At 26.7% G+C, this 24,384-nt stretch overlaps 1 protein-coding gene across 1 annotated transcript in view; it reads right to left on the bottom strand.

Moving 5' to 3' along the window:
• LOC129963100 (mediator of RNA polymerase II transcription subunit 15-like) overlaps window positions 1–22,357 on the bottom strand; it is a 98,935-nt gene extending 76,578 nt beyond the window's left edge. Inside the window, exons 1-3 of the mRNA XM_056077160.1 lie at window positions 22,202–22,357; window positions 20,695–20,782; window positions 18,185–18,236 (exon numbers count right to left, since the gene is read on the bottom strand). Coding sequence (XP_055933135.1) covers window positions 18,185–18,236; window positions 20,695–20,782; window positions 22,202–22,275 — 214 coding nt within the window. The 5' untranslated portion in view covers window positions 22,276–22,357. The remainder of the gene's footprint in view (window positions 1–18,184; window positions 18,237–20,694; window positions 20,783–22,201) is intronic.
• Between the last annotated feature and the right edge of the window lie 2,027 nt (window positions 22,358–24,384).

The raw sequence follows: 24,384 nt of genomic DNA, 5'->3' as shown, positions 1-24,384 counted from the left end.
ATTAGTCTAATATAACATGGGATTTCTGGCCACGTGTCGATTGAATACTCGTGTTGACTTTGGATAAGGGCACCGAAGGGATCATTTTCACTTGACACGTGTAACTGTTGGCGCATCATTTTTACAAAGCTTCAACAGTGAAATGGGATCAAGAAACAAGAGAACACTTTAGAAAGACCCCGACATGGGCCGAATTAGGCAAAAAATTAGGAAATAAATTTGGATTAAATTAGATATTGAAATATCATATATATATATATATTGCGTGAGAGCCTGCTGCATTCAACAGCTTTACAGAGCGCATGTACAATTAATTAAATAAAAAGGTGAAATTGGATAAGGAAATAAGACAACATTTCAGAATGAAGTTAATATGGGCAAACTTAATTAAGATTTAAAATCATTACACATTATATATATAATCTTGAAAATATATAATACAACTCTATTATTTTGGGTCTGTATAAAATTTCTATTAAGATTTAAATTTTCATTACATCATATGTTACAAATTACAATTTACTCGGAAAGTAATTATTTCAATTTGTTCGTAATCAACATATAGAAGGGGAAGAAGATTCATATATAACATTTGAAAACTTATGAGAAAATCAAACAATGTAGGTTTGCTATATTAGTTTTAACACACAAAAACTAAGAGAGTAACAAATTTTTTTTAAATAATCTTTTCTGATTTACAGTAAAAACATTTTACTGCGCAGAAAACATTCAAATCTAGAAATTGACCCTAAGTATATCATTTTGGTTAGATTAGATCGTGAATTTTAATAATGCGAAAGATAGAATGAGAATTTTAGTAATCTGTAGATCTTTTTTTCTTTTTTGACGGGAGTGTGGGGAGGGGAGAGAATTGATCTGATTGTTGTTTTTATGATTGATGTTTTATTGCGTTTCTTCCGCCTTCCTTAATACAGAAACGAGTCAAAATCATTCAAGAAAATAATATACAACAGTAATAAAAAAAGATGAGCACCAAACATTTTTTGCCTTGCATTCATAATAATATAATTACAATTAATAATTTGTTCATAATGATGTAAAACCGATACTTAGATTAAAGCCAGACAATACAGACTAGAAAATAAATAAAATAAAACACAATTAAAAATTTTCAATATATTGCCATTCAAGAAGGGGGGAAAAACAATATGATATTCATTCCATTTCGCAATACATAAATTTTGTTACAAGATTTAAATATGTGTTTCCGAACATATCTAACGACTCCTTTAAAGAAAATTTTCATTAAATTCGTATAGCTCTTCGAATAAAAAAAATAAGTTTATTCAAAAATTAGATTTTCATCGATTTTTCGAAAACTATTTACATCGAGTAACAACTGCACACTTCGGATATGCGAACTACTTTCCATTATATATTCGATTTCCTTGTCCAATAGTCTGATCAAGTTCCGAATTTAAAACATCATTTGCAAAGAGAAATCGAAACCGCTATCGAAGGGTAAGGGGGAGAAAAAAAGAAGAAGCGGATCGCAGCCAAGTTAAAGAGCGATGAGTCGCCAAATAAAAAGAAACGAAAGTATCCTCACGGAGGAAACGATGGAGTAAGGACGAACAGAGCATGCGTACACCATCCAAGGATGGGATTGGCTGCATCGGCATCCAATAGCAAGAAAGAATTTCTAAAAAAAAAAAAAAAAAATGAAAGCAAGAGAGGAATGGAAGGGGGGAAGGGAATGTAAGCAATCGTTGAGATAGATATACATAGTATAAGAATAGGTTCTGGAATGCAAACAATGCAACAATTGGCTACTCGCATTGGTTGGACAGTACAAAGTAAATTAATTTCTGATTGGTTCCAACCATCTAACACTTATCTAAGCAAAAATGGAAAAATACACGAAATCTGAAAACGCATTTAAACAAAAGCTTCAACAGAGCTTTTTTATACGAAGATGCGGAGAATAAATGCCTTTGCAATTATGGAATATCTGCTCCCGAAAGGAACAAAAATGAGTTCCAATTTAATGGATTTTTATAAGCACCAAAACAATACCACTGAAACAAGACAATTATTAAACATCCGGTTAATATTATATCTTAATATTCAGAATTTTAATAAAAATTGAAGATTGTTTCAAATGTTACAAAATATACGCACAAAAAGGTCGAAGAGTAGGGAGAACTCAGACACTGGATTGAAAGATGTTATTTCGATTCTGCTGAGCATTTTATATTATAAGGAATTATCCTTTATAAAATGCTTTTGCAGCAGGAAAATTATTTCAACATCGCAATGAAATATAAGCATTCAGTAGTTATGTCTCTTAAGATTTGCTGTTAAATATTAAAAGAATGAATAAGCAATTGGCAGCGATTGATACAAAACTTGTAATGTCGCAAAATCAAGCACAGAGTTTAAAGTTTTTATTTTCTTGGATTATAAGAGTGCATTTCAACAAAGTCGATAACATGTGGGGCATCTTAAGTCAAATGACTTAACCCCATTGGTCACTATATGAAAAATGAATAACTGAGGATGTAAGAATAATAGATACATAATGTTCTTTCTTTTTTCCACTTTTATTCCTTTAATATTATTTTGCAACCCCGACAAATACAAATTCCAAAATTAATACTTTTACTAAAGCCAAAGCATGTAAGGATGTTTTAAATGGTTTTTTAAGAAAATAAATTGGAGTGAGAGATTAAAGAACGGTAAGCTTTGCTGCCTTAAAATACTTTATAAATAAATCCTTTCAAGTGATCAATCAATTTGATTTCCGAAATCATTATTATGCGCTCAAATTACGATGATTTGTGGAATTACCATCATAGTGATATATGTTCTGCTTCGAATGCAACGGACTGAAGTTGTTTGGCATCTGTTTGTAGTGACTAGTATATTTAAGAAATAGCCGTTTTTAGCGACTAGCTTGTTAATCTCGATTCTAGAGTATTGACTTTTTAGGGGTTATTGGCCCAATTCCACTAGTCATGCTATGAAATGAATATCTTAGGATGTAAGAATAATAGATACATATATACTGATTCATTTTAACATGAAATGCATTTAAAAAATCATCTTATTACTTGATAAGCCTGAAAAACATGAATTGAATTAGTCTGTTATAGATTACTGTGCATACAAATAAAAAAAAATGTCTATAATACAAAACTGAACGTTCTACCTAGGAGTTAAGCACTTTTTCCATCATAATTTTAATATTGGAGTGCTATTAAACGCTTTGGTAGATGAGTTTGAATTTCGTCAAGAAAATAAAAACATTGTTAAATTTGTTTAAATTATATTAAATTAAAAAATTTATTAAAAATAAAGAAAAAATTAAATTGATATCATTAAAAAGGTAACTTTTTTAAGTTTCAAAATAATGCCAAATCAGTTTTTGAGAGATAATAACTTAGAAAAATTTGGGCATAAATTTCCATAGACAAAACATAATGATTACCTATTTGACAGCGGTTAGTTCTACTTTCGCGTTTGAATAAACTTTCTGATTGGCTGCTATATCTATTAACTTGATTTATTTTATATCCTCTTTTTTCCAATTAAATGGAAGTTTTGGTGATACGACGAACCCTCCACCAGGCATTTTTAATTCCCCTTATCAACTACTTTAATTAGCGAAAAATTGAATTAAGTACAGTTGTAAAAACATTCAATAAAAGAATGGGAAATGGTCGCACAACCCCCCCCCCCGATTTATATTTGAATACTGCTGCTCGATAATAAATATTACGAACGATTTCTGCGCCGTGTACGTTAACGTTTTATGAACATAGATTGAAAAGCAACAGTCTTTATTGCTATAATCAGGCGACTTTATTTCAGAAATTTCATTTTAAAAAATAGAAAAGAAAACTTCTCTAACAATATTTAGACATTAATTTCCTAGCCGATAAATTGTTTATCTTTGAAAATAATTTAGAAATAATCTCTATTTCTAATTATATATAAAAAAAAAATATATGCCACTACACGCATCGATGATTAGCCAAATTATGTCAACTCTATTACCAAACTGTACCATTATAATAGCGACCTTGTGTAAAATACTTCTGATTGAAGTAGGGGGTTACCAGAAAGCACGATGGAAAAAAGCGGTATTTATGAGTCTTCTATTTCGAGGATTACTGTGTTCTCGTAACTTAGTCTCTTGGTTTTTTTGGTGCATTTTTTCATGAAAAGGATTAATAGAATTCTCTTGAACTTTCCGAGTTCTTTAGCCTCAACATAATAAGCCAAGAAACGTCATTAACATTTCTTCCTAGTTCTCTTTAATTAAGACACCATTTAAAGAGGAACTTGAAAACCTTAATAGAGTCAAAGAATCGACAAAATTGCTCATAATAAATCACAATTCATTTTCATCTAATTTTCTCTGATGTATGCAAAAATTTCATTCGATTAAAATGCATAAAGCTACTTTAATTATTAAGAAAGTATGAATCATTATTAAAAAAAAATTGAAGATGTAAAAAAAATTGGACACACATTATTTTCTGTAACCCTAGAACTTGAGTTTTTAGTTACGTCTCTGTATAAATCCAACATTCGTTGTTTCAAGTTATTTAAGACAGATTTTTATAAAAAGTAATAATTACTTTAAACTTTGCGAAGCTACATTAGATCACTGGCAATTAAAAAATAAATAAATCTCAAAATCTATCGTTAAATATTTGTTTAATTATTGCGGCATATTAACTATTAAAAGAACTTTATTTTTTCCCACAAGAAGATGAAGAAAAAACAATGAATTGAAAATATTATTGAATGAAATGTCTCAAAATATGAGGTAAAATCGCAATTCATATATATATATACTGATTATTAAGCTTAATAAAAAAAAATTTAATTTTAAAAAATTTCAAAGCATTTTAATTTACAGTAAATTAAGCATTAAAGTGCGATTTCATAAATAGCTTCAAATATCTGTTTGGGTTTAAACAGAATTTTACGTCCAGAATTTTAATTTTTTTAAAAAAAATATTGCATAATTCATTAGTTTTATATTGCCAATTCCCATTCATACTTGCATTTATAAGCAAATGCAAATGATGCCTATTGCTAATTAATGAAAATTTCGTGCAAAGTGAAATATGAAGTAAGGAAGTGACTATTGTTTGGCTCCAATATCGGCAATCTTTCATTAAATAATAAAATAAAATAAAAATTCGATTCAAAATTTTATTGGTTCTGGCAATAATTGGAGCATATAAAAATTACATTTTTATACGAAAATATGATTGCTGATAATAAAGGCACAAAGCAACCGGCTTAAAATAGATTCAGTTATTGGAGTGAAGTTCCAATTCTATTTTTATTATTAATTTTGAATATAGAAACTGTTCCATATAGGAAGCTGTAATTTCTATTTTTAATATTTATATTAAACAAATACTTATGAAAGTCAACACATAAAAAAAGCATTGCTTTTAACTTAGTATCCAAAAAAGCAAAAAGCATATGGTGAAAACACCAGTTTAAGCTCAAATGGTTGAATGTAAGAAAAACCAATGATATGATTGGTTCAATTAACATTTCGCTTTAAAATACAATCATGTCCGAGATTTTTTTTCTTCCAAAAATCTTAGATATGAAAACTGCGAAAAAAAAAAAAAAAAGAATATTCTTTTGAAAAATTTTAATAATACAAAAAAAAAAAAAAAAACCCTATAGATAACCAAAAGTAAGAAAAGAAACTATTTGAGCTGGATCGTTATTTGAAAAAATCATGTATCAGTAAATATAAGAGTACTGTCGCCGTATCTTCATTAAATTAATTTGCCAAATAGAGCTCTTTTTTCATCAATATACAAGACATATGTAGGGATATTAGCACTATTCTGTCCCTCATTCATAAAGAGAAAATGCTCAGTAGTTCACCTATGCAAAAGGAAGATTCAATTAATAATTTTTAAAAGCTGGAATAGATTACTGATTATTATCGAATCCTGTTTTTAATTCAGCAACAGAAAAATGTGTGAATAAAATGATGTTGATGTAGAATGAATGTACTTCTAGCTAGCTGTTAGCATGAAAAAAAACCCACTGAACATTGCCGCTGTCACCGTTTAATCTTATTAAGTTAAAAAATACAAGAAATTTATTTTCCCCTGTTCTATTTAAACCACTTGTCAAATTAAAGATACGTGGGAAAAAAATAAGACAAGTTAGCTTTTTTTAAAATTAAATCATCAAAAGAATAGTCCAATAAGCTTACATTTTCATACACTTCCCTAATGAAAAGATGTAGCTCATTCTTTACATGGAATACTAGAAACTCCGATTAAATTTAAAAAGGTCTCATTTTTCGCAAAAGGAGATCATTTCTCTATCGTTAATACTTCTAATAAATAATAGCTACTTCACAATAAGTAGCACTGTTCATTTTATAATTCCTGAGATATACTTTGGGACGATTTTTACTCCGTAGGGGGGATAATACACAGTGAGTATGATGAGAGCATTCCCAGAATTCCTTGATCTTCATTCAATTAAATGTTTTTTCCTTCAGTTTTTTCCATTGGTCATTATAAATCATGCATTTTTATATTTATTCGGAATTTTATAAACATGACTAGTTTATGTACAACTTCTAGTTTTAATTTGAAATTTATTGCTCACATGGTCAGTTTAATTTTGAGAAATATCGGCGGTTGTTAAGCCTCCTAATCCCAATAGAAATCTGGATTTATTATCTGCTAAATAAAATGAAAATATCTCTGACTCCAACTTTTGGTAAAATCAAACACTTCTTGGCGCACCAACAAAATCACGAAGGATTTCTGTGTCTGAGAACAGACAGTAACTAACATGTATAGCAATAGTTATAACAGAAAGATGGCAATAAGACGTAGAAAATTTAAATCTCCAAATAACTTCATGAATTTTAGAGGCTATAGCATTCTTTTGAATTACGAAGTGAAATACTTTATCTTGATGTTAAAAGGGAATATAGTAAAAGCTCTTATTATGGTCAAAAAACCAATGAAAGAAATCGAAGCATTAGGAAAAATATTGCTTAGTAGATATTTTTAGTAACCAGACAATTCAATAATGGAAAGGACGAAAGTGCTTGGTAGGGAGGAAAAAAGTGCATTACCCGCAAATAATTTACACATTACAACATCGATAAGTTAATAAAAATGATTTTGTTTCACGTTTTCTGTCTCTAGTCAGAAGTCGAAAACATCATAGCAAATTAAAACTCCCTAGGAAAAAAATACGAATTATTTAACAATATGACAAATTAAAGTTATAAATTTGCATATTTAATTGAATACAAACAAAGAAAGGATGACTAAACGAAACCGACCAGTTCGGAAAAATGTGGAACGGTTTGAGCACCTTTTCAAAATTCCAGATTTTTTTATGGAATGAAGGTACTTCATTACCAATTACTATGTTGCTGTAGAAAAAAAAAGAAAAAATAATTACCATTCCCACTTTTGCACTCTTAAACAGAGTTCAGAATATTCAATTCATTTTACGAAGAAAGCGGATATGCAATATATTTCAAATAATATCTATTGCTTTCCTCTGTCGGGTATGGCAACTATTAGATCCTATCAATAGTTTGTATAGACAACAATATAGCTATTAATAGTTTCGAATTAAATTATCACTGAATAGGAAAGAATAATAAATTCGTTCTGAAAGTTCACAGTTATCGGTTTCTTCACTAATTAGTTTTCAAAGCTATGTACGCTAGTTCCATTCATTCACAGAGCCTTGGGTGCAAGTTTTACAAAAGATATTCAGATAAAAGAATCAGGTCTTTTCGAAAACACATCGATAAAATTAATTTGACTCTCGTACTCAATTTCTTCTTATGCTGGTTCATCACGCAAGTGACCATGCTAAGTGAAACGGCACAAGAGTTTAATATGTCGACCTATATCATGTGGTATCTTAATTCTCAATTTTGTCTCCCCTTTATCTGCTTTGATTTTTATCGAGGTCATAATTTATTCATCGCATTAACACGGATCTGTAATTTGTCACCAATAGATACAATCATTAACAATGTTTTTTAAACAATACGTTAATCCTCTGAAGACCGGTTTTTTAAATATCTATACAAGCATTTTTAAATAATAAATTTTTACAAACTGAAACAAAGCGATCAATGAAGTGGTAATTTTAAGTAAGCGGGCGATAAAAAAAAAAAAATTATAAGCTCATTTCATAAGTAATTTTAAATTATGTAAAATTTATAGCAAAAATATTGTGGTAAATCGACAATCTAGGAATAAATGAGCCCAAAGAAACGAGCGTTCTTTCTCAATATAATTTAGTCGCATGTTTTTAGACCAATGCAACATAATGTACATTGCATACTGAATTATCTGTAGCATATCTCCATAACTTTGCAACAAATAAATAAGTCGTTGCAATACAATTTTAAAACAAAACTTTAGAATTACTATCTAGGATTTCCATAAAGTTTGGCGCAGGTGTACTTTTCCTATAGATTTATAAAAAATATCAAATTTTTTACAGGTATGTCAATCTTAAATTTTTGACAGGTATGTATTTTTTTTTTTGAAAATTTTATTTATAACTTTATTTAATTAAAACCATAGATGAATTTCGGCGTTTTTCCGCAATGATTTCCGAAAATATTCCGAACAAAAATAATTTTTATACCATGTTAAAGTCCAAAATATCATCCTTTCAATGATACCAATTTAGTTGCAGTAAAAATATTTAGTCTAGATTTAATTAACTTTTAAACATATTTTTTAAGTATATTTCTCAAATACATATTCATTGTTGTGAATGAAATCGGAACCACTTCCATTGCATCATCAAATATTTGATCGCGAGATTTTCAGTCACTGATGAAAGCTAAAAATGGATCCTATTTAATATCTATGTAACTTATAGGACAAATTAAAAAAAAAAAAAAATAGAAATTACGATCAACTGAATCAATTTAGAGATGAACGGACATAATAATCCATGCGATGTCATGGAACTGGTGCATCCATTAGAAAAGTTCATAGTACAATGAAAGTACAAATACAAGACTTAAAATAACACAGCTTTAATGTCTGGCTTGGTTTGGTTTGATTACATTAACGTCCCGTTTGAAGCAATACTAGGGCTATTTTGGGACGGACCTCGTAATTTTGAACCGCGGTCAGATGACGAGGACGACACCTGAGCTGGCCCCCCCTTTCCACACCACACCAGCGGGATGACGTTTGGTCATGACGGATTTAACGTGCAACTGACCCCCTTATACGACGGTTCTTCGGTGGAATCGGGTCACGAACTTCAAACCCTCCGGTTCCGAAGCTGAGACCTTACCACCAGGCCACCGCGGCCCTTTAATGTCTGGCAATTTGATGGAATCTCGGACATGAAATTTTATCTAAACAGTTTAGCTGAAATTAAATATAACTAATATCTCTGACAAACCAACTGGTAGCAAAAGGCTATAAAAGGTTATTAGATAAAACATTTATAAAAGTTTTTGTTTAATGATATTCGATATAAATATAACTATAATAATAATAAACAAAACATTTTGCCAAAATCTAAATAAAAATTTTAGTTTTCTCAAAAAGAATATATATTAAAATTAATTCCATAAATATCAGCATTATTATAAATCACCTGGTAAAATATCAATTTGGGATGATAGGTTGATTATAAAAATAAAACAAGAATGAATTAACTGAGTTTTGTATTTCATTAATTCTCTATTTTCAGCTGAAAAATATAAAAAGGTTAATTTTTACACTTCTGTGAAAATAAATATGAATACTAATTTAAAAGGAAGAATGCTGCAATGAGTCTAAAACAATTTAAATCATAAAAAATTTTTCTGGCAATACTTAGCTTAAAAACTTTTATTATCTTAAATTTCAACAATTATTTTAACAATTATTATTAAATTACAATGATCACTTTTTAACTTTACTTTTATGAAAGTTAATAAAACTTTAGAAATTAAAATGTTACAACAAATAAATGCAGTATTCAAAAGGTATACATAGAGCACTGGCACAAGAGTACTTCTGCATTCAAAATTTTAAAAACTTCCAAACAAAAATGTTTATTTTTCAAATGAGTCTGTCATCCAATATAAAAAATAGGAAAAGCTATTTAAATCTCTGCTTTCACAAAGAAGGTTTTAATGTGAAAAGAGAGTAGCACTTTTCGGTCACAACACATAGAAAAAATTTGTGAGTTTTATAAAGAAACTGGCAACTTAACTCTAATTTACAAAGGCCAAATGAAAATTAAATTTAAGATCCAAAAACAGCTTTTTGAATTTGTAATTGAAAATATTACGAAAATAAACTTTGTCTACTCAACCAAAGAGAAATATGCTGAATGAGAATTGTTTTTGATAGGTCACCTTGATCAAGTATTGACTAGCCAAAGAATATAGCAATAGAATGCATTTAATACCAAAACTACATCAAAATCATTGGCGAAAAAAACTATAAGATGGTCTGCAGAATTGGAAAAATGAAGTGTCTTAAATCTCCATATAAACTTAAAATAGAAGACATATCAGGTTGCCTATGAAATTAACTGATGGTTTGGTCATATTTTACAGAAAAATGAAGCACCTGATGAAATGATTAAAAATGAAAAATTAATTTATTTCTTCATCCATCTGGGCCATCTATATTATTTTTCATATTCAAGAAATGCAGATATGCAATGAGTATTAGTATTGACATTCTGACAAAAGTTAATCCTATGGCTCTCATAAAAAGAAGAGATATTCCATTTGAAAGAAGTATATCAAACAGATGTGACCTTTTTAAATGAATCCTACTATTTAATAAAATACTTCACATAGGAATCATTATTTTTTTTGTTACGTTTGTGTTCATATTTGCAATTATGAATAATTGCAGTTACGCAAATATTAACCCTTTTGTATTATTAGGCTGAAAACAAAGAATTAATGAATTATATGACTCAGTTTATATTGCTTTTTTTAATAATTAACTATCATTATTCCAAATTTATATTTTTCCAAATACTAATTATTCATGGAAAATTTTAAAACCTGTATACTTTTAGAAAAAAATAAAACTTTTATTGAAAGTTTTGACAAGCATTTTTGCAAACTAATCCATAGTTTGTAGTATATTACAAGAAAATGCATAAAAAACTGCTGTAAAACAATACCTCATCTAGTTTTTATTTTATTTTATTTTAATCCGAAAAATTGCTAGAACAACTAAAAAACTTTTTGTTGATGGATTTTGAAATTTTTTTAATTTTTTTTTTATTGTTGTTATTTAAAACAAAGTTTACACACTTGGAAGAAATCCTATATTTTCCCAACTCTACACGAATAGTACACCTATGCCAAATTTTATGAAAATGTGAGATGAGTTCAAAGAGTGTGTTGAGTTGACTTGGAACAAACCTGTAGCCTGTTTATGGTATCTTAAAAATTGAGTATTAATAATAAAGCTACCCACTTTCAGTGATTATCTGTTGACCCATCAGATAAACAGTATCAAATTAGTTATGTCAATCCACTTCAAGGAAATATATATTATCACAACAAAAGAAATTCATATTTTGAATTATATTACAATATTACTATAATTGATTAGTTCGCTGTATTTGTGAAGTGGCAAAATTGTTGGGACTTAAGGATTTGCCAAAATTTTATTCAGCAATATCTCTTGAAAATGGGGGAGGGTGGTGGTGAATGATAGGTTATCATTGGTGATATATCAATCTAGAGTTTTCATATGCAATAAAAAGTAGTGAAATTGGCACAGTTGTAGGACTTGAGGGAATCTGAAGAGGACCCCCACCCCAATAATCTTGAGTTTCATATGGGGATAAATAATATTGAAGCTGGATCAGTGGCTTGAGCTGGTGAACTTTTCTTTGCTATTAATCTTAAATATATAAATATACTGTGTTCTATGAAAATTTTCCACAGTTATTTTTATAAATACAACAAACATCATGGATGCACAGTTCTCTTACACCTATTTTTCAAATTTATTAAGCTAAATACATAAATTTATTAAGCTAAATAGTAAATACATAAATACATTTTGTAGCCTTCTTAAGAGTTCTTTAAATCAATTAAAATTTCTGTATCAGTTATCTGAACAAACAAAAAATTCAAGACTACTGTATGCATTTTGACATTAAATATTATGCACAAGGAAATGCTGTAAATATATTCAAATTAATTAGTAGTCATGGTCTTCTTATCTATACATTTTACTGAACAATTAAAAAAACGATTGGGAGAGGGAAATAAATGTGCAAAAATTTCACATTGATTTACTAATATAATATATATTAATTTTAATTCATACACAAGCATATAATGAGAATAAATCCATTGAAAAACATAGTAATTCATTAGATTTTAAAAATAAACTTTTTATATCGTTTCAATTTAGTTTTAAATAATATGGAGTTTTCCTATTATTTCATACAAATGAGTAGGAATACAACTTCTTTCAATTAAAACATACATTCCATAGTTAAAACTTGTATTAGAATCATTTTATATAATTAAAAATTGCAGAATTATCTTTTAGTAAAATATTATTAGAATGAAATTTGAAAAATTAATTCTTAAGCTTCAGATATCATCTGAACATTGGTAGCTTCCTGACACTGTTCAGAAGCAAATATAACAATAATGTTAGTGTTTACCAGTAATTTTAAAATGAACATCCGACTAGGAGCTGCATGAAAATCAGTGTAATTTATGTTAAAAAAGCTGAAATAAGAAAATAAGATCAAATTGATTAAATAATTATAACTGATAGAAAAATAAGATTTCACTAATCCAATATATGATCAGGTTTTTAGAAATCGATTGAATATAATTACTACTACTTAAAGAATAAATTCTTATTTTGCATCAAATATGATTTTCAAAAAAAAAAAAAAAAAACAAGCAAAAAATTAAGAATAGTAATAAAATATTAAGTATTATAATGATAGGAAAATAAAGAGTAAAAGCAAGAAATAATAAGCAGTGATGAAAATCAATAATGTTTTATTTGAGGTTTAGAATACAATTTTGTAAAAATATTAAAATCTATAAGCATCAAAAGAAATTTCCAAAAACAAGAAGGAAAATAAAATAGTGCTTTAAAGCTTTGTTGTCAGCTCAATATTATTTTAAGAATTTCATTTTCAGTAATAATGGTAATTCAGTATTTCAAACTTTATACCATTTGAATGTTTTTTTAAGAATCTGATTTTCAATAATAACGGTAATGCATCCAGCGATCTATTCCTAGAATTGCAGATAAAATCATTAAATTATAAGGCATATATTTTTTTAAATGATAAGTTTAACTTTTTTTGAATCATTCTTTTATATAAATCTTATTTAAGAGTAATATAATTCCATATCCATAAGATTAGCATTAATTAAGCAAAAATAAATAAATAAATAAAAATAAAATAATGATGAATATTTTAAACAATATTTAATGAAATTAATATTTTAAACACTAATAATTTGCATTTTCTTTAACATTAAGTAGTTAACTACTTAGTTAAGAAACTTATAACATTTTATTCATACAATTAAGTATTTTAAATAAATAATTTTAATAAAAACGTTAGTTTGAAATTTGCTTTAATATCCCCTTTTTTGTATTCCTTACTAATTTTTAATAAAAATTCATGCAGCTGTGGCTGTACAATAAAATGAAATATGAAGGAATAAATTTTATCAAGGAGAAATTTTATGGTATAGTTAAAAATAGCTTATACTATTGAATACTATATTGTTTTACTTATGTATTGATGCTCTATCTATTCAATACACTATTGAATGCTATTTATTAGAATTATGTGAAATTACCAAAAAATGTAATCCTTTATTTGTGTTCAGCTTTCAATTGAAAGATAATTTTATAAAAAGTCTTGATTCTTACATGACTATTGTATTAAATTTGTATTATATATTGAAATTAAAGTAGCTAAATATAGCTTATTACAATTCATATATTGTCCTAGAATTTTTTCAAATGTTAAAATACATAGTTCATGCTCTGAATATAATAAAATAAATAAAATATAAATAAATACAAATATAAATAATGTATCATATATGAATATAAATGAAACTTCCTACTTCCCCATTCTAAAAATAAAATAATAAACTTTCAGCACATAATTTCCAAATTTTTACAACTTTTTATATAAAAATACATTTATTAATATTTTTTACGAAATTGTTTTGTTTGAAATCTAGTTTTCCATCCTCAGCCCCTCCAAAGACTATGTGAAATAATATTAGAGCCATGGCAGTTTTTTAAAATTCTTTCTGGTTCTTCAACATTTATGGAAAAAAATGCCTTAGATCACAAAAACGATATTTAAATTTAAGTACTATAAAAAATTATTTTCAATTCATTTCTATTAATTATTACTTGTCCTTCATTTTCAAATATATACTCGTTTTAGATTCCCAAAATGTTTTTTGTGATTCAGTGTTTCTAACATTGCCAATACAGTCTGTTTCAACAATCATTCTTTCAGCTTAAAACTGTATGTTCTGCAACTGTTCATGAGAAATTCAGTATAATATAGAAGCACATTTTATTGAAGTAGGATTTTCTCCAATGCAGAGATAGGCACATAATCATTGATTCTAAATTTCAAAGAATCAATGATTATATGCCTCTTTCAATTTTCAATACACTTCATTATGTCATATAATGCAAATCAATTTTCTTCTTCTTTTTTTTAATCTGAAAAAAAAATTGTCAACTCCCAAGGAAAATGAAAGGAAGGTGCTAGTAACAAACAGGTTACAAGCTTTCTAAATTGGAGCTCAGAAGGTATGGAAAATAAAATACAGATCTCTGAAGCATTTTCAAATGACTTTTCTAATATTTTAAAATATCTCCTCTTTTTTTTTAGACAGTTTTATATCAGCATCAATTTTTAGAGTTTTATCAAATTTGACAGCCAGTTAAGCAATAAATCCATATCCGCTAATATATCACCATCCTAAACAATTAAAAATCAAATAAGATTGATAACCTGCAATAATGGAATCAATTCATATACAATGTCGATCTGTGACAATTACAATTGCACAAGTCATCTAACATTAAAATGTATACTATCCATTATCTTTTAACAAGATGCAGAATAGATTCTGAAACTGAACTGTTGCGCTGAACTTGACGTGGATAACATGATCATGAATAGACTTTGCAAACGAGAAAAAGATAATTTACAGATATGACAGCACAATTTAATATTATATATATATATATATAGTTTACAATGTGCTGGATTATTCCATTTATGTCTCCACTTTTAAATCTCTTTTTCAAAATAATGAAAAAAATTTCAGTCACATATTTAAATGAGAAAGAAACACAGCTAACAATTATACAAATATCTCTGATTGACTATATAGTAACAAATCAGAGAGAGAGAGTTTTTATTTCTTTTCAAAATTGCTTGAGCAATTTTATAAAAATTCAACTAAGCATATTATTTTTATCAAGAAAATATAACATAAGCTAAAATTCTTTCACATGTTCAGCGGATTGATAGTTTCAATTACAGCATAGAAACAAACAAAAAAGTCAAACAATATATGTTTATTTAAAAATGCATGTTCTTAATCATTCCAGAGGCAATATCAAAAATGTTTAGATTATTCATGTCATCATGTCATATTTGTTTACTCATTGCAGTAACATGTAATCAAATTAAAATAAAAAAATAGATATTTTTAAATTGATTTTGCAAAAACCTTTTTAAGTCTCTGCCTTTTCACTGTAAAATTGCCTTTTGCATAAATTTTATTTAATTCAATGTAAGGAATTTGATTTATACAAATAATTCAATTCAAAATGGACTTTATTCATTTACTTTAAGAAATACTGTTCAAAATAAAAACATTTCCAATTTTTTTTTTTTAAATGATAGATTCCTCATTTATTGATGTCTAGAAACAAGTTAATAACTTAATTTTTTCCCCTCCTTTGACTAATATCTTTTGAGTTATACTGATATTCTAATTCTATATTAAAAACTGCTAAACAAGATAAAAACGAGACACCTATACACATAAAAAAACATCTCAGAAACCCCTTTTAAAAGCCTATTCATCATAAGAAATTGGAGGCAGAATAATGCCAATGCATTAGCATTAGGAATAAATGAACAGTTTGGAACGCAAACAAGGCAAAACCTATGAAATTAAAACAATACATGAATAAAAATTCTGTTAGAAAAGACAAACAATGTTGCACTGCTTGAGACAAATTTAAATTATACAGTTAAATAAAGATTAAATTTTCAAATATCTGTACCTTCTAATACTAATTAGTCCACTTCTTAATAATAAGTTTTAAATTATGAAAAAAAAAAATTTCATTATTTTTATGGTTAAATAAATAAAACCTAATATTTGGATATGCTCCATGCTATTTTGATTTTAATTAAAACAATAAAAAAGAAATGCATGAAGACTGCTTGATTTTTTTTATCACATATTAAATTCTGAGATTAAAAGCTTTTAAATCATACTGTAAAAAATATCGAATGAAAGCTGACTTTAAACTGTTTTAAATCATCCTATCTGTTCATAATTTTAAATTAGAAACTTTCAATATTTTCTTTTTTAAAGAATGTGATCATAAAACATTACTTTTTTAAATCTTTAGATAAAATTACATGAACATGATAATTTTGAAGAAAGTATCAGAATTATTGAAATTTAATTTTATTAACTTGAAGAAGAAAATAATAAAATTTCTGAACTTTAATAAAAATGTTGTTTCCAATGGCACTTTCCACTTGATAAGACCACTGACTTTAAAAGTCAGTGATTTTATGTGTCTCTTCTTTTTTCAGTAGCGCCATCTAGGGCCAAGAGTATGACTTAGCTACACAAACGTCACAACCCTTTTTACTGGGCGGACTTCATTCATGCATTTCATTCATTCATCCACACCTGAAACAGAGAACGATCACCCCTGATCCAGTAACCCCAGTGCTATTACTCTTGACATGGAGGACTTTTGACCGCGACAGTGTGCCAGCCACCACACGGAGAGTCTTCGGTCAACGAGGTTCGAACTTGCAACCCAAGGGACACGACTCCAACGCCCAACCAACCAGGCTATCCCAGTCCTCTTTAATAAAAATTAAGTGCCTAATCTCAATCACAAAAATTGATTAATTATATATCAAACAGCATACTATTTTTATAATATAAAAGATCTGATAAAAAAAATTAAAATAAATTGCACATTCACATACATAAACAAACAAGGAGGATAAAGATTCCAATCAAAAATACTCTTTAAATCAAGTAATCTAAATAATTGTCTATATAAGACAAATACTGAAATGCACATCTTTGAATACACTGCTTAGCAACACATCATTACAACATTTTTCCTGCATAAACACCCAAAAGAACAGAAATTTGGACAAAGTAAAAGGTAGTTGATAATAAGCAGGAAATAATTATGCAATTCTAAAGAGATTCACAAAGATATTTGACACAGAGAAGCATGTCAATAAACGGAAAAGATGAAGCTAACCGAATTAGAATCTGAAAATGTACAAGAGTAGATTTCCCCCTCACAAATAGTAAAAAAGATTCATTATCTATTAATGTAAAAAGATACTTCGAAGAATCTTCAAAATATAAAGAAATAAAACACTAGAATTTCCTTTATTAGATGGAATATTTAATTAATATATTTTTAATCCTCATTTAACTTCACAAAACATAAAGGAGGAGAGGAGAATAAAAAAGAAATGTGTATAAATACTATGCTAAAAGTACTCTACTAATAATAAAAAAAGATTGAAAAGTTTTTATTTGATGTTAACCTTCTGACTTGTCCATAGTTTCTGCAACTAATAACCACATTTTTCAGCTAGTAAGCAAAATTTAAATCATTCACAAATCACAATTCAATTCAGAAATCTTCAATCCATAAACATCCTGTTCCAAGTTAGTTAAATCACTACAACATCTTTCTAAAACTGTCATCTAATTAAATAGCAGAAGAAACTTCCTAGCTAAAGTATTAATAATGGCAATTATTTAGACAAGACACACATACATTCAAACTAAAATCCATACATTACAACTTAACCTATGTCCTGAAATCAGGACAAAAATAAAAGTCATTATTCATAACAAAGAAATTTTACTCACTCATTTCTCGCACATGAATTATTAAACGGGCCACATATCCCAAATATTCTTCCTATATAAGAAAGGAAAATAAACATTAGTAAATGCCAAATGAACTATAATTATTGATTAAACAGCAAATCAAATTGAGCTTAAATGTTTTTTTCTTTAATTAAATTCTATGCACAGCTTCAAATAATATTTCAATGGAAGACAATTATAAAGTGCATACTAATTTTAAATTAAATGATAAGTAATTAACATGAATGCAGCATTTGCTATCAGCACATTTTTGATGATATAAAAATTTGCAGTGCATTAAGATTAAAGCATAATTCCATATTAATTTAAATAGCTTATGATTGCTCTACTTTGTTATGCAAGAAAGTTATGTTATATGACCTAATAGTAAAAAAAACCCTAATTAGATATTCAAATGTTATCTGGGCAGTAAGCCAATTTTCCAATATTCCATTAAACTATATCTCATTCTTTATATCAAACTATTAAAGAAATAATAATTTTCAGTATCACAATAGTCTTAAATTTCTTACTTTTATCATAATAGATTCTATTATTTGTTCAATGAATTCAAAAAACAATAAAAACTTCAATATTAGAAAATTAACATTATTATAAATAATTTTATTTTCATGACATTTTTAATACATTGTATTAAATACGTATAATGCATATACCTTAAAACATCTGTTTTAACAAATGCATAAGTATAGGTATGTCTAACATAAAAAATGTTTGATAAAATATTAATACTTTTTCTATACAATTTCTTTCACAATCTATTCTTACAAACAATAAAAAAATTATTAATGACCAAAGTTAGAATTTTCAACAAAACAGTTAAATTAACATTCATTATCTACTATTAACTTACAATAAGAAAAGCTTGCATAAAGGGAAGCAATGAAAAATATATTTTTATATCAATCTTATCAAAACTTAAGCTAAGAAAAATTACTTAACTTATAAGAATATGCACATTGAGATTTGAAATATTATATGAAAATGAGATATTATAGATTAGACCTCAGAAAGATTATTTGATTCAGCATTTTCCATTACAGAAATTTAATCATTTGAAGACAATAAAAAAAATTGAGAGTGAATGAAACTACTGATAAGAACTTTGAAGTGAGGATACAGATTTAAGGAAAAACAAAAGTAACAATATCTCTAAAAATATTTAAAAATTTTTTTTAATTGAAATGATAAGCAATATACATCTAAAGATTAAATTGAAAGCTCATATTTTACCTTCTGAAATTCATGTTTTCTTTTTAAAAAAGTAAAATCCCATAGTTAAACAAATCAGATGCAGATTTCTTTCATAACAATTTTTCAACATAAATTAAAGAAATTTATGTTAAAATTTCTTTAATTTACATCTTAATTTAATTTTAATTTGTGAAATTTTTACTATTACGTGTTCTTAAAATAATATCCACTTTAACACACTATATGGTCGAAGACTATCTATGCCAGATTCATTAATATAATATACATTCATTATTCATTAATATTTGTTCAATACAGATTTAAGTTGTGATTGTGAAATTCCACTGCAAAATTTTTCTTTAAATTTTAATGAATTAAAATACTAGGAACATGACTTAAAAATTTTAAAGTTAAAACTGCTACCAGAATGTGTAATCAGTTCATAAATAATCTTTACTTTTATTTCTACTATAAAGTAATGCCTCTTCCCTTTATTCAGCAACATTTTTATCATTCAGAATCTTAAATTCTACTAAACAAGCAATAATAATAAAAACAAGCTCAATAGTATATATATATATATATATATATATATATATATATATATATATATATATATATATATATATGGCATGATTTAGATTTCAGTTAATTAAATAAATTTGGTAGGAAGAAGCAAAAATACAATTTGAACTATTAATATCTTTCTTCTATTCAAAATTATTTTTGTTTATCATACTGGGAGCAATTATGAATGTTGAGAAATCTTTGATATACAGTTAATTATTATTTGATTAATTATTCATCACTTTTTTAAATAAGGAACTAATTCTTATTATGCTAAATATGCCTTAAATATAGATAATTCAAAAATTATTTATTTTTATAGCCTCTGAGTTAGAACAAGAGACAACAAGACAAAAAAAAGAGATATCCCCAAAATGGCTGCATTATGTATAAAGGAGCCTGACATAATATGGAAATTGCCAAGTAAACCTATGGACAATAAAAATAAACAACTACTATTTCTGACACAAAATAATGTAAAATAGTCACACAGCTTCAATATTTGATTGCAACAATTTTCTGTTAAGAATAAATATTTATCAAAAGGAATTATTAATCTTGGTCCAAAATAATTATTAACAATTAATAATGCATCTATTATAATAAAGTTTAATGTAATATCAAGTCAAAGAATTAAAGATAATGGCCAAACATGAAAGACAGACATTAAAAACATTGAACTTGTAAAAAATTCCTTAGAAAAATGGGAAAGAAAGAATTATACAAACTCTTGTTTTAGCTTTCTGAAATACATGATTTTCCATTTCTCCAACACTTTTTGTTGTAGGATTACCGGACTGTCTAATAGCTTCTTCACTAAAATATAATGAATTTATATCAGTATAACATTCTACATAAATTTTCCATGATAAGTTATTGCTCAAGTATTTTATGCAAAATGTCTGTAAAAATTAATTTTCAGAATAACATTTATATTTAAATTTCAGGAATTTGAATTTAATCTTTAAAATAGGTAACTATTTAGCTGAAGAGAGCAATATCAATACACAGATTTAGATTTTAAAATATAAGAAATCAAACTGAAAAAAATTATAATATTATAAAACTTTTTTTATAAAATTGATTTTACTATGTATTTTTTGCTAAATCTTTTTGAAAGAAAATCCAATTTTCAGTGATCAGATTTCATATGTTATATAAATATTCTTACTTATAAACTACAATCAAAATTTATTAGAAACAATGAAAGGTTAATAAGTTTAAATTTCCATGTTTTTGTACATATTATTTATAAAGCAAAAATATTATTGCTGGCTAATATCAAATTAGCATATTTTTTTCAAATCAACATTTGAAGTTTTTAGATATTGAGGTTTCACAAAATAAAAATAATTCATGTAACTTTCAAGTATAGATTGCTTTAGTACAATAGTTAAAAGTACATTAACAGTTATTACATTTTCCGTTTATAAATAATATTATACTTTATTATTCTTATATGACAAGCACAGGAGAGAAAAGCAATATGATATCACAATTTTGATCTCTTTAAAACAACAGCAATTAAAATTAAAAAATATTAACGAATAAGATCCTAAAGTGCAACAAATGATACCATCTCTCTTGAACTAACAACAAAATTAATTTTAAAAAAATATAAAATAATTTACTTTAATAATTGACAGCGCACTGACTGCATATGGGGAAAAAGAAAGAACGAAAATATAATTTATCTGTTTCAAATCTACAATTTCAAATGTGAAAAATAGATGAATTTTATATTTTATTAAACGATTGAATATCCGAAATATGATAGATTAGAAATGAGGACTGAATTATAATATTTGGATTAAAAATAATTCATCGCACAAACATTTTGCAACTCAATTTATTTTATATTGTGTTGTTTATTTTAAGAAAAAAAATAACACATACAAAAAAATAGATGTCAGTATTAAAATTTGTAAAAATTAACCTAAAACATCCTTTATTTCATTAAGTTGCCTTAATGTTCACGAAACTTTAAAAGAATCTATGCTTTTTGAATAAAATGGGATTTGATAGTTCTCAAAGTATATCATTAATAAATAACTCTGAAATGCAAGTTAAAAATATGCAATAAATAACCTAAAATATTTTTAAGACTTAAAATATTTTTTATTTTTGAATTGATAGGTAAAAATAATTAAATTGTAAATGCAAGCAAATGAAAACGGTCACATAAAAATGAAAAATCATAAAACTATTTATTAAATTTACAATAGAAAAGCTTACATTTTAGCTCTAACATTTTGACGGAAACTGTGAGTTCGCCATGCATTATCTTGCGAATCAGCCATGTTTTCCATTTTTTAACAAAAAATTACTATTCTATTCTTAAATTTAACTTCAATGGAACAGAATATCAACACCAAACATAAATAAAACTATTGCCACAGCCGACAAACAACATAAAAAAGTTTTACAAACGGTTTCAGTTAACCAAAATTAAAGAATAACGAGTCGGAAATTTCCTATTCTCTTTATTTCCTTTGCCCACTGAATATATATCTGTATAAAATCAAAGAAAATATTTTAATGTTAAAGCTAAGATTATTTCTATCAATAAAGTTTAACATATGCCAGTTAGTTTTCTGAACTTCTCACTGGGCCTTGCAGACGGTATGTTTGTTTGCTTCGATAGCTTTCTTCTAGCTACCAAGAATAGAATATAACCAGAACCAGACAGCACTTCCAAACCAGACAATTAGTACCGAAAATATAGAAAATTAGCTTTATTTAATTATTTTATTTGGAGGAGGAATTCAAAAGCTGGTTTGCTGAATGCGTATTTACTGCAGTTTCATTTAGTTCCTAATGTTCTCTACCTGTTAACAACAGCAAGAGAGAAAGAGAGAAATGAAATATATAATACCAATACTATTCATATACATAACTGAAATACACTTTAAATCGTATTATTTAAACAAATCAAAACCACCGAAAATAAATATGTAAATATCAATTTCCCATCTCACTTTCAAGCTATAACAAGGTTGTCTAGGAACGAGTCTTATAAGTTCGAGCGGCAGAGGCGAATTTCCATTTAGGTAAATTAGGCACTGGCTTACTGTCGTTAAGCTGAGTGGAGTTCACAAACAGGTTGATTTTCCTAATATCAAAAAAAAAAAAAAAATCTGTGAAATATGAAATATTAATATAAATAATATTGTTCTATAAATTATTGTATATCAATATTATTTCATTGTATAATATTAATAATTTATCAGGTTACTAAATGTTTTAATACGTACACTTCGTTAATAAAATATTCATGAAACCAAATATATTCTTCAATAATATAATGCACAAACGTGTGTCCCTGGCATTCTGAAATCATGATAGATAAATGAAAGCTACAGATTCACAGAATTAATAAAATAAAAATATATTATTCTAAAATAAATCATTAATATGATAAAATGTATTATGAAATCGACCATCTTATTAAATGAGGGGCTTCAAAATATCTAAGTGCAGCTAATCAAATAAGAGGGTGACAAAAAAAAAAGCTTCAAATCCCTATCCAAATCTTTATAGTTCAAGGGCGAGAGAGCATTTGATGAGCATCAGATCCGTAGGATCAGAAAAATTCAGTGGAATTCTTTCATGAATTGAACGCCTTTCCTTCTTGGAGTCGCGATTCTATTATGGGATAAACACTTTTTAATAAATTTGTTTATTACATAAAGATAATGGAAAGAATAATTTAACTTAAATAGTAAAAATGAATATATCCCCATATATAGACGAGTAATAAACAACTGGCAGTTATAATTTTTAAAAAAAAATAAAGTTTGCAATTCTGATAATATCACATTTAAGTTGAATAAATTCCCAAAATAGTGATGCAACTTGTAAAATTAAAAATAAGCTCTCTATATGTTTCATAAAAAACGTAATAGATTAAGACTTTTTATATTTTTATTGGCAATGTAGATTATTCATTCTTTTGTTTGAAATCCAGCATTATATTTGTGTAAGTAAAACCATCAGTGTGATTATTTGTTTTTACGCTTTTTATGTAGTTTGTGTTATTATTTTGTTTTCAACATCGTATTAGACAAGAGCTTTTAACGCATACCTTATGCACAAAATATTTCAGATTAGTTTAATAATGCGCCTTAAAAAAACTCTAAAATTCATATAGAATTATTTAAGACATAAATGAATGCTAGCTCTTACTATCTACTTAGCAATGGTGAAGCAGTCCCAATAAAAGCCATTAGTAGCTTTATATAGAGAAAAAACTATTTTAAAAGAAATAGGAGGGGGAATAAGCATCAGATTTCAGTAATTTTAATTTAATAACTTTAATTATTAATGACTTTAATTTTTATTTAACACAATTATAAATAATGTTATTTAATAATTGTAAAAAGCTGTATGCTTTTAAATTTCAAATATCTGCAGTGGCT

Source organism: Argiope bruennichi, chromosome 3 (assembly GCF_947563725.1).
Source record: "Argiope bruennichi chromosome 3, qqArgBrue1.1, whole genome shotgun sequence".
NCBI lineage: Eukaryota > Metazoa > Arthropoda > Arachnida > Araneae > Araneidae > Argiope > Argiope bruennichi.
Note: the sequence above shows the minus strand (reverse complement) of the source record. Positions and strands in the feature narration are given on the sequence as shown.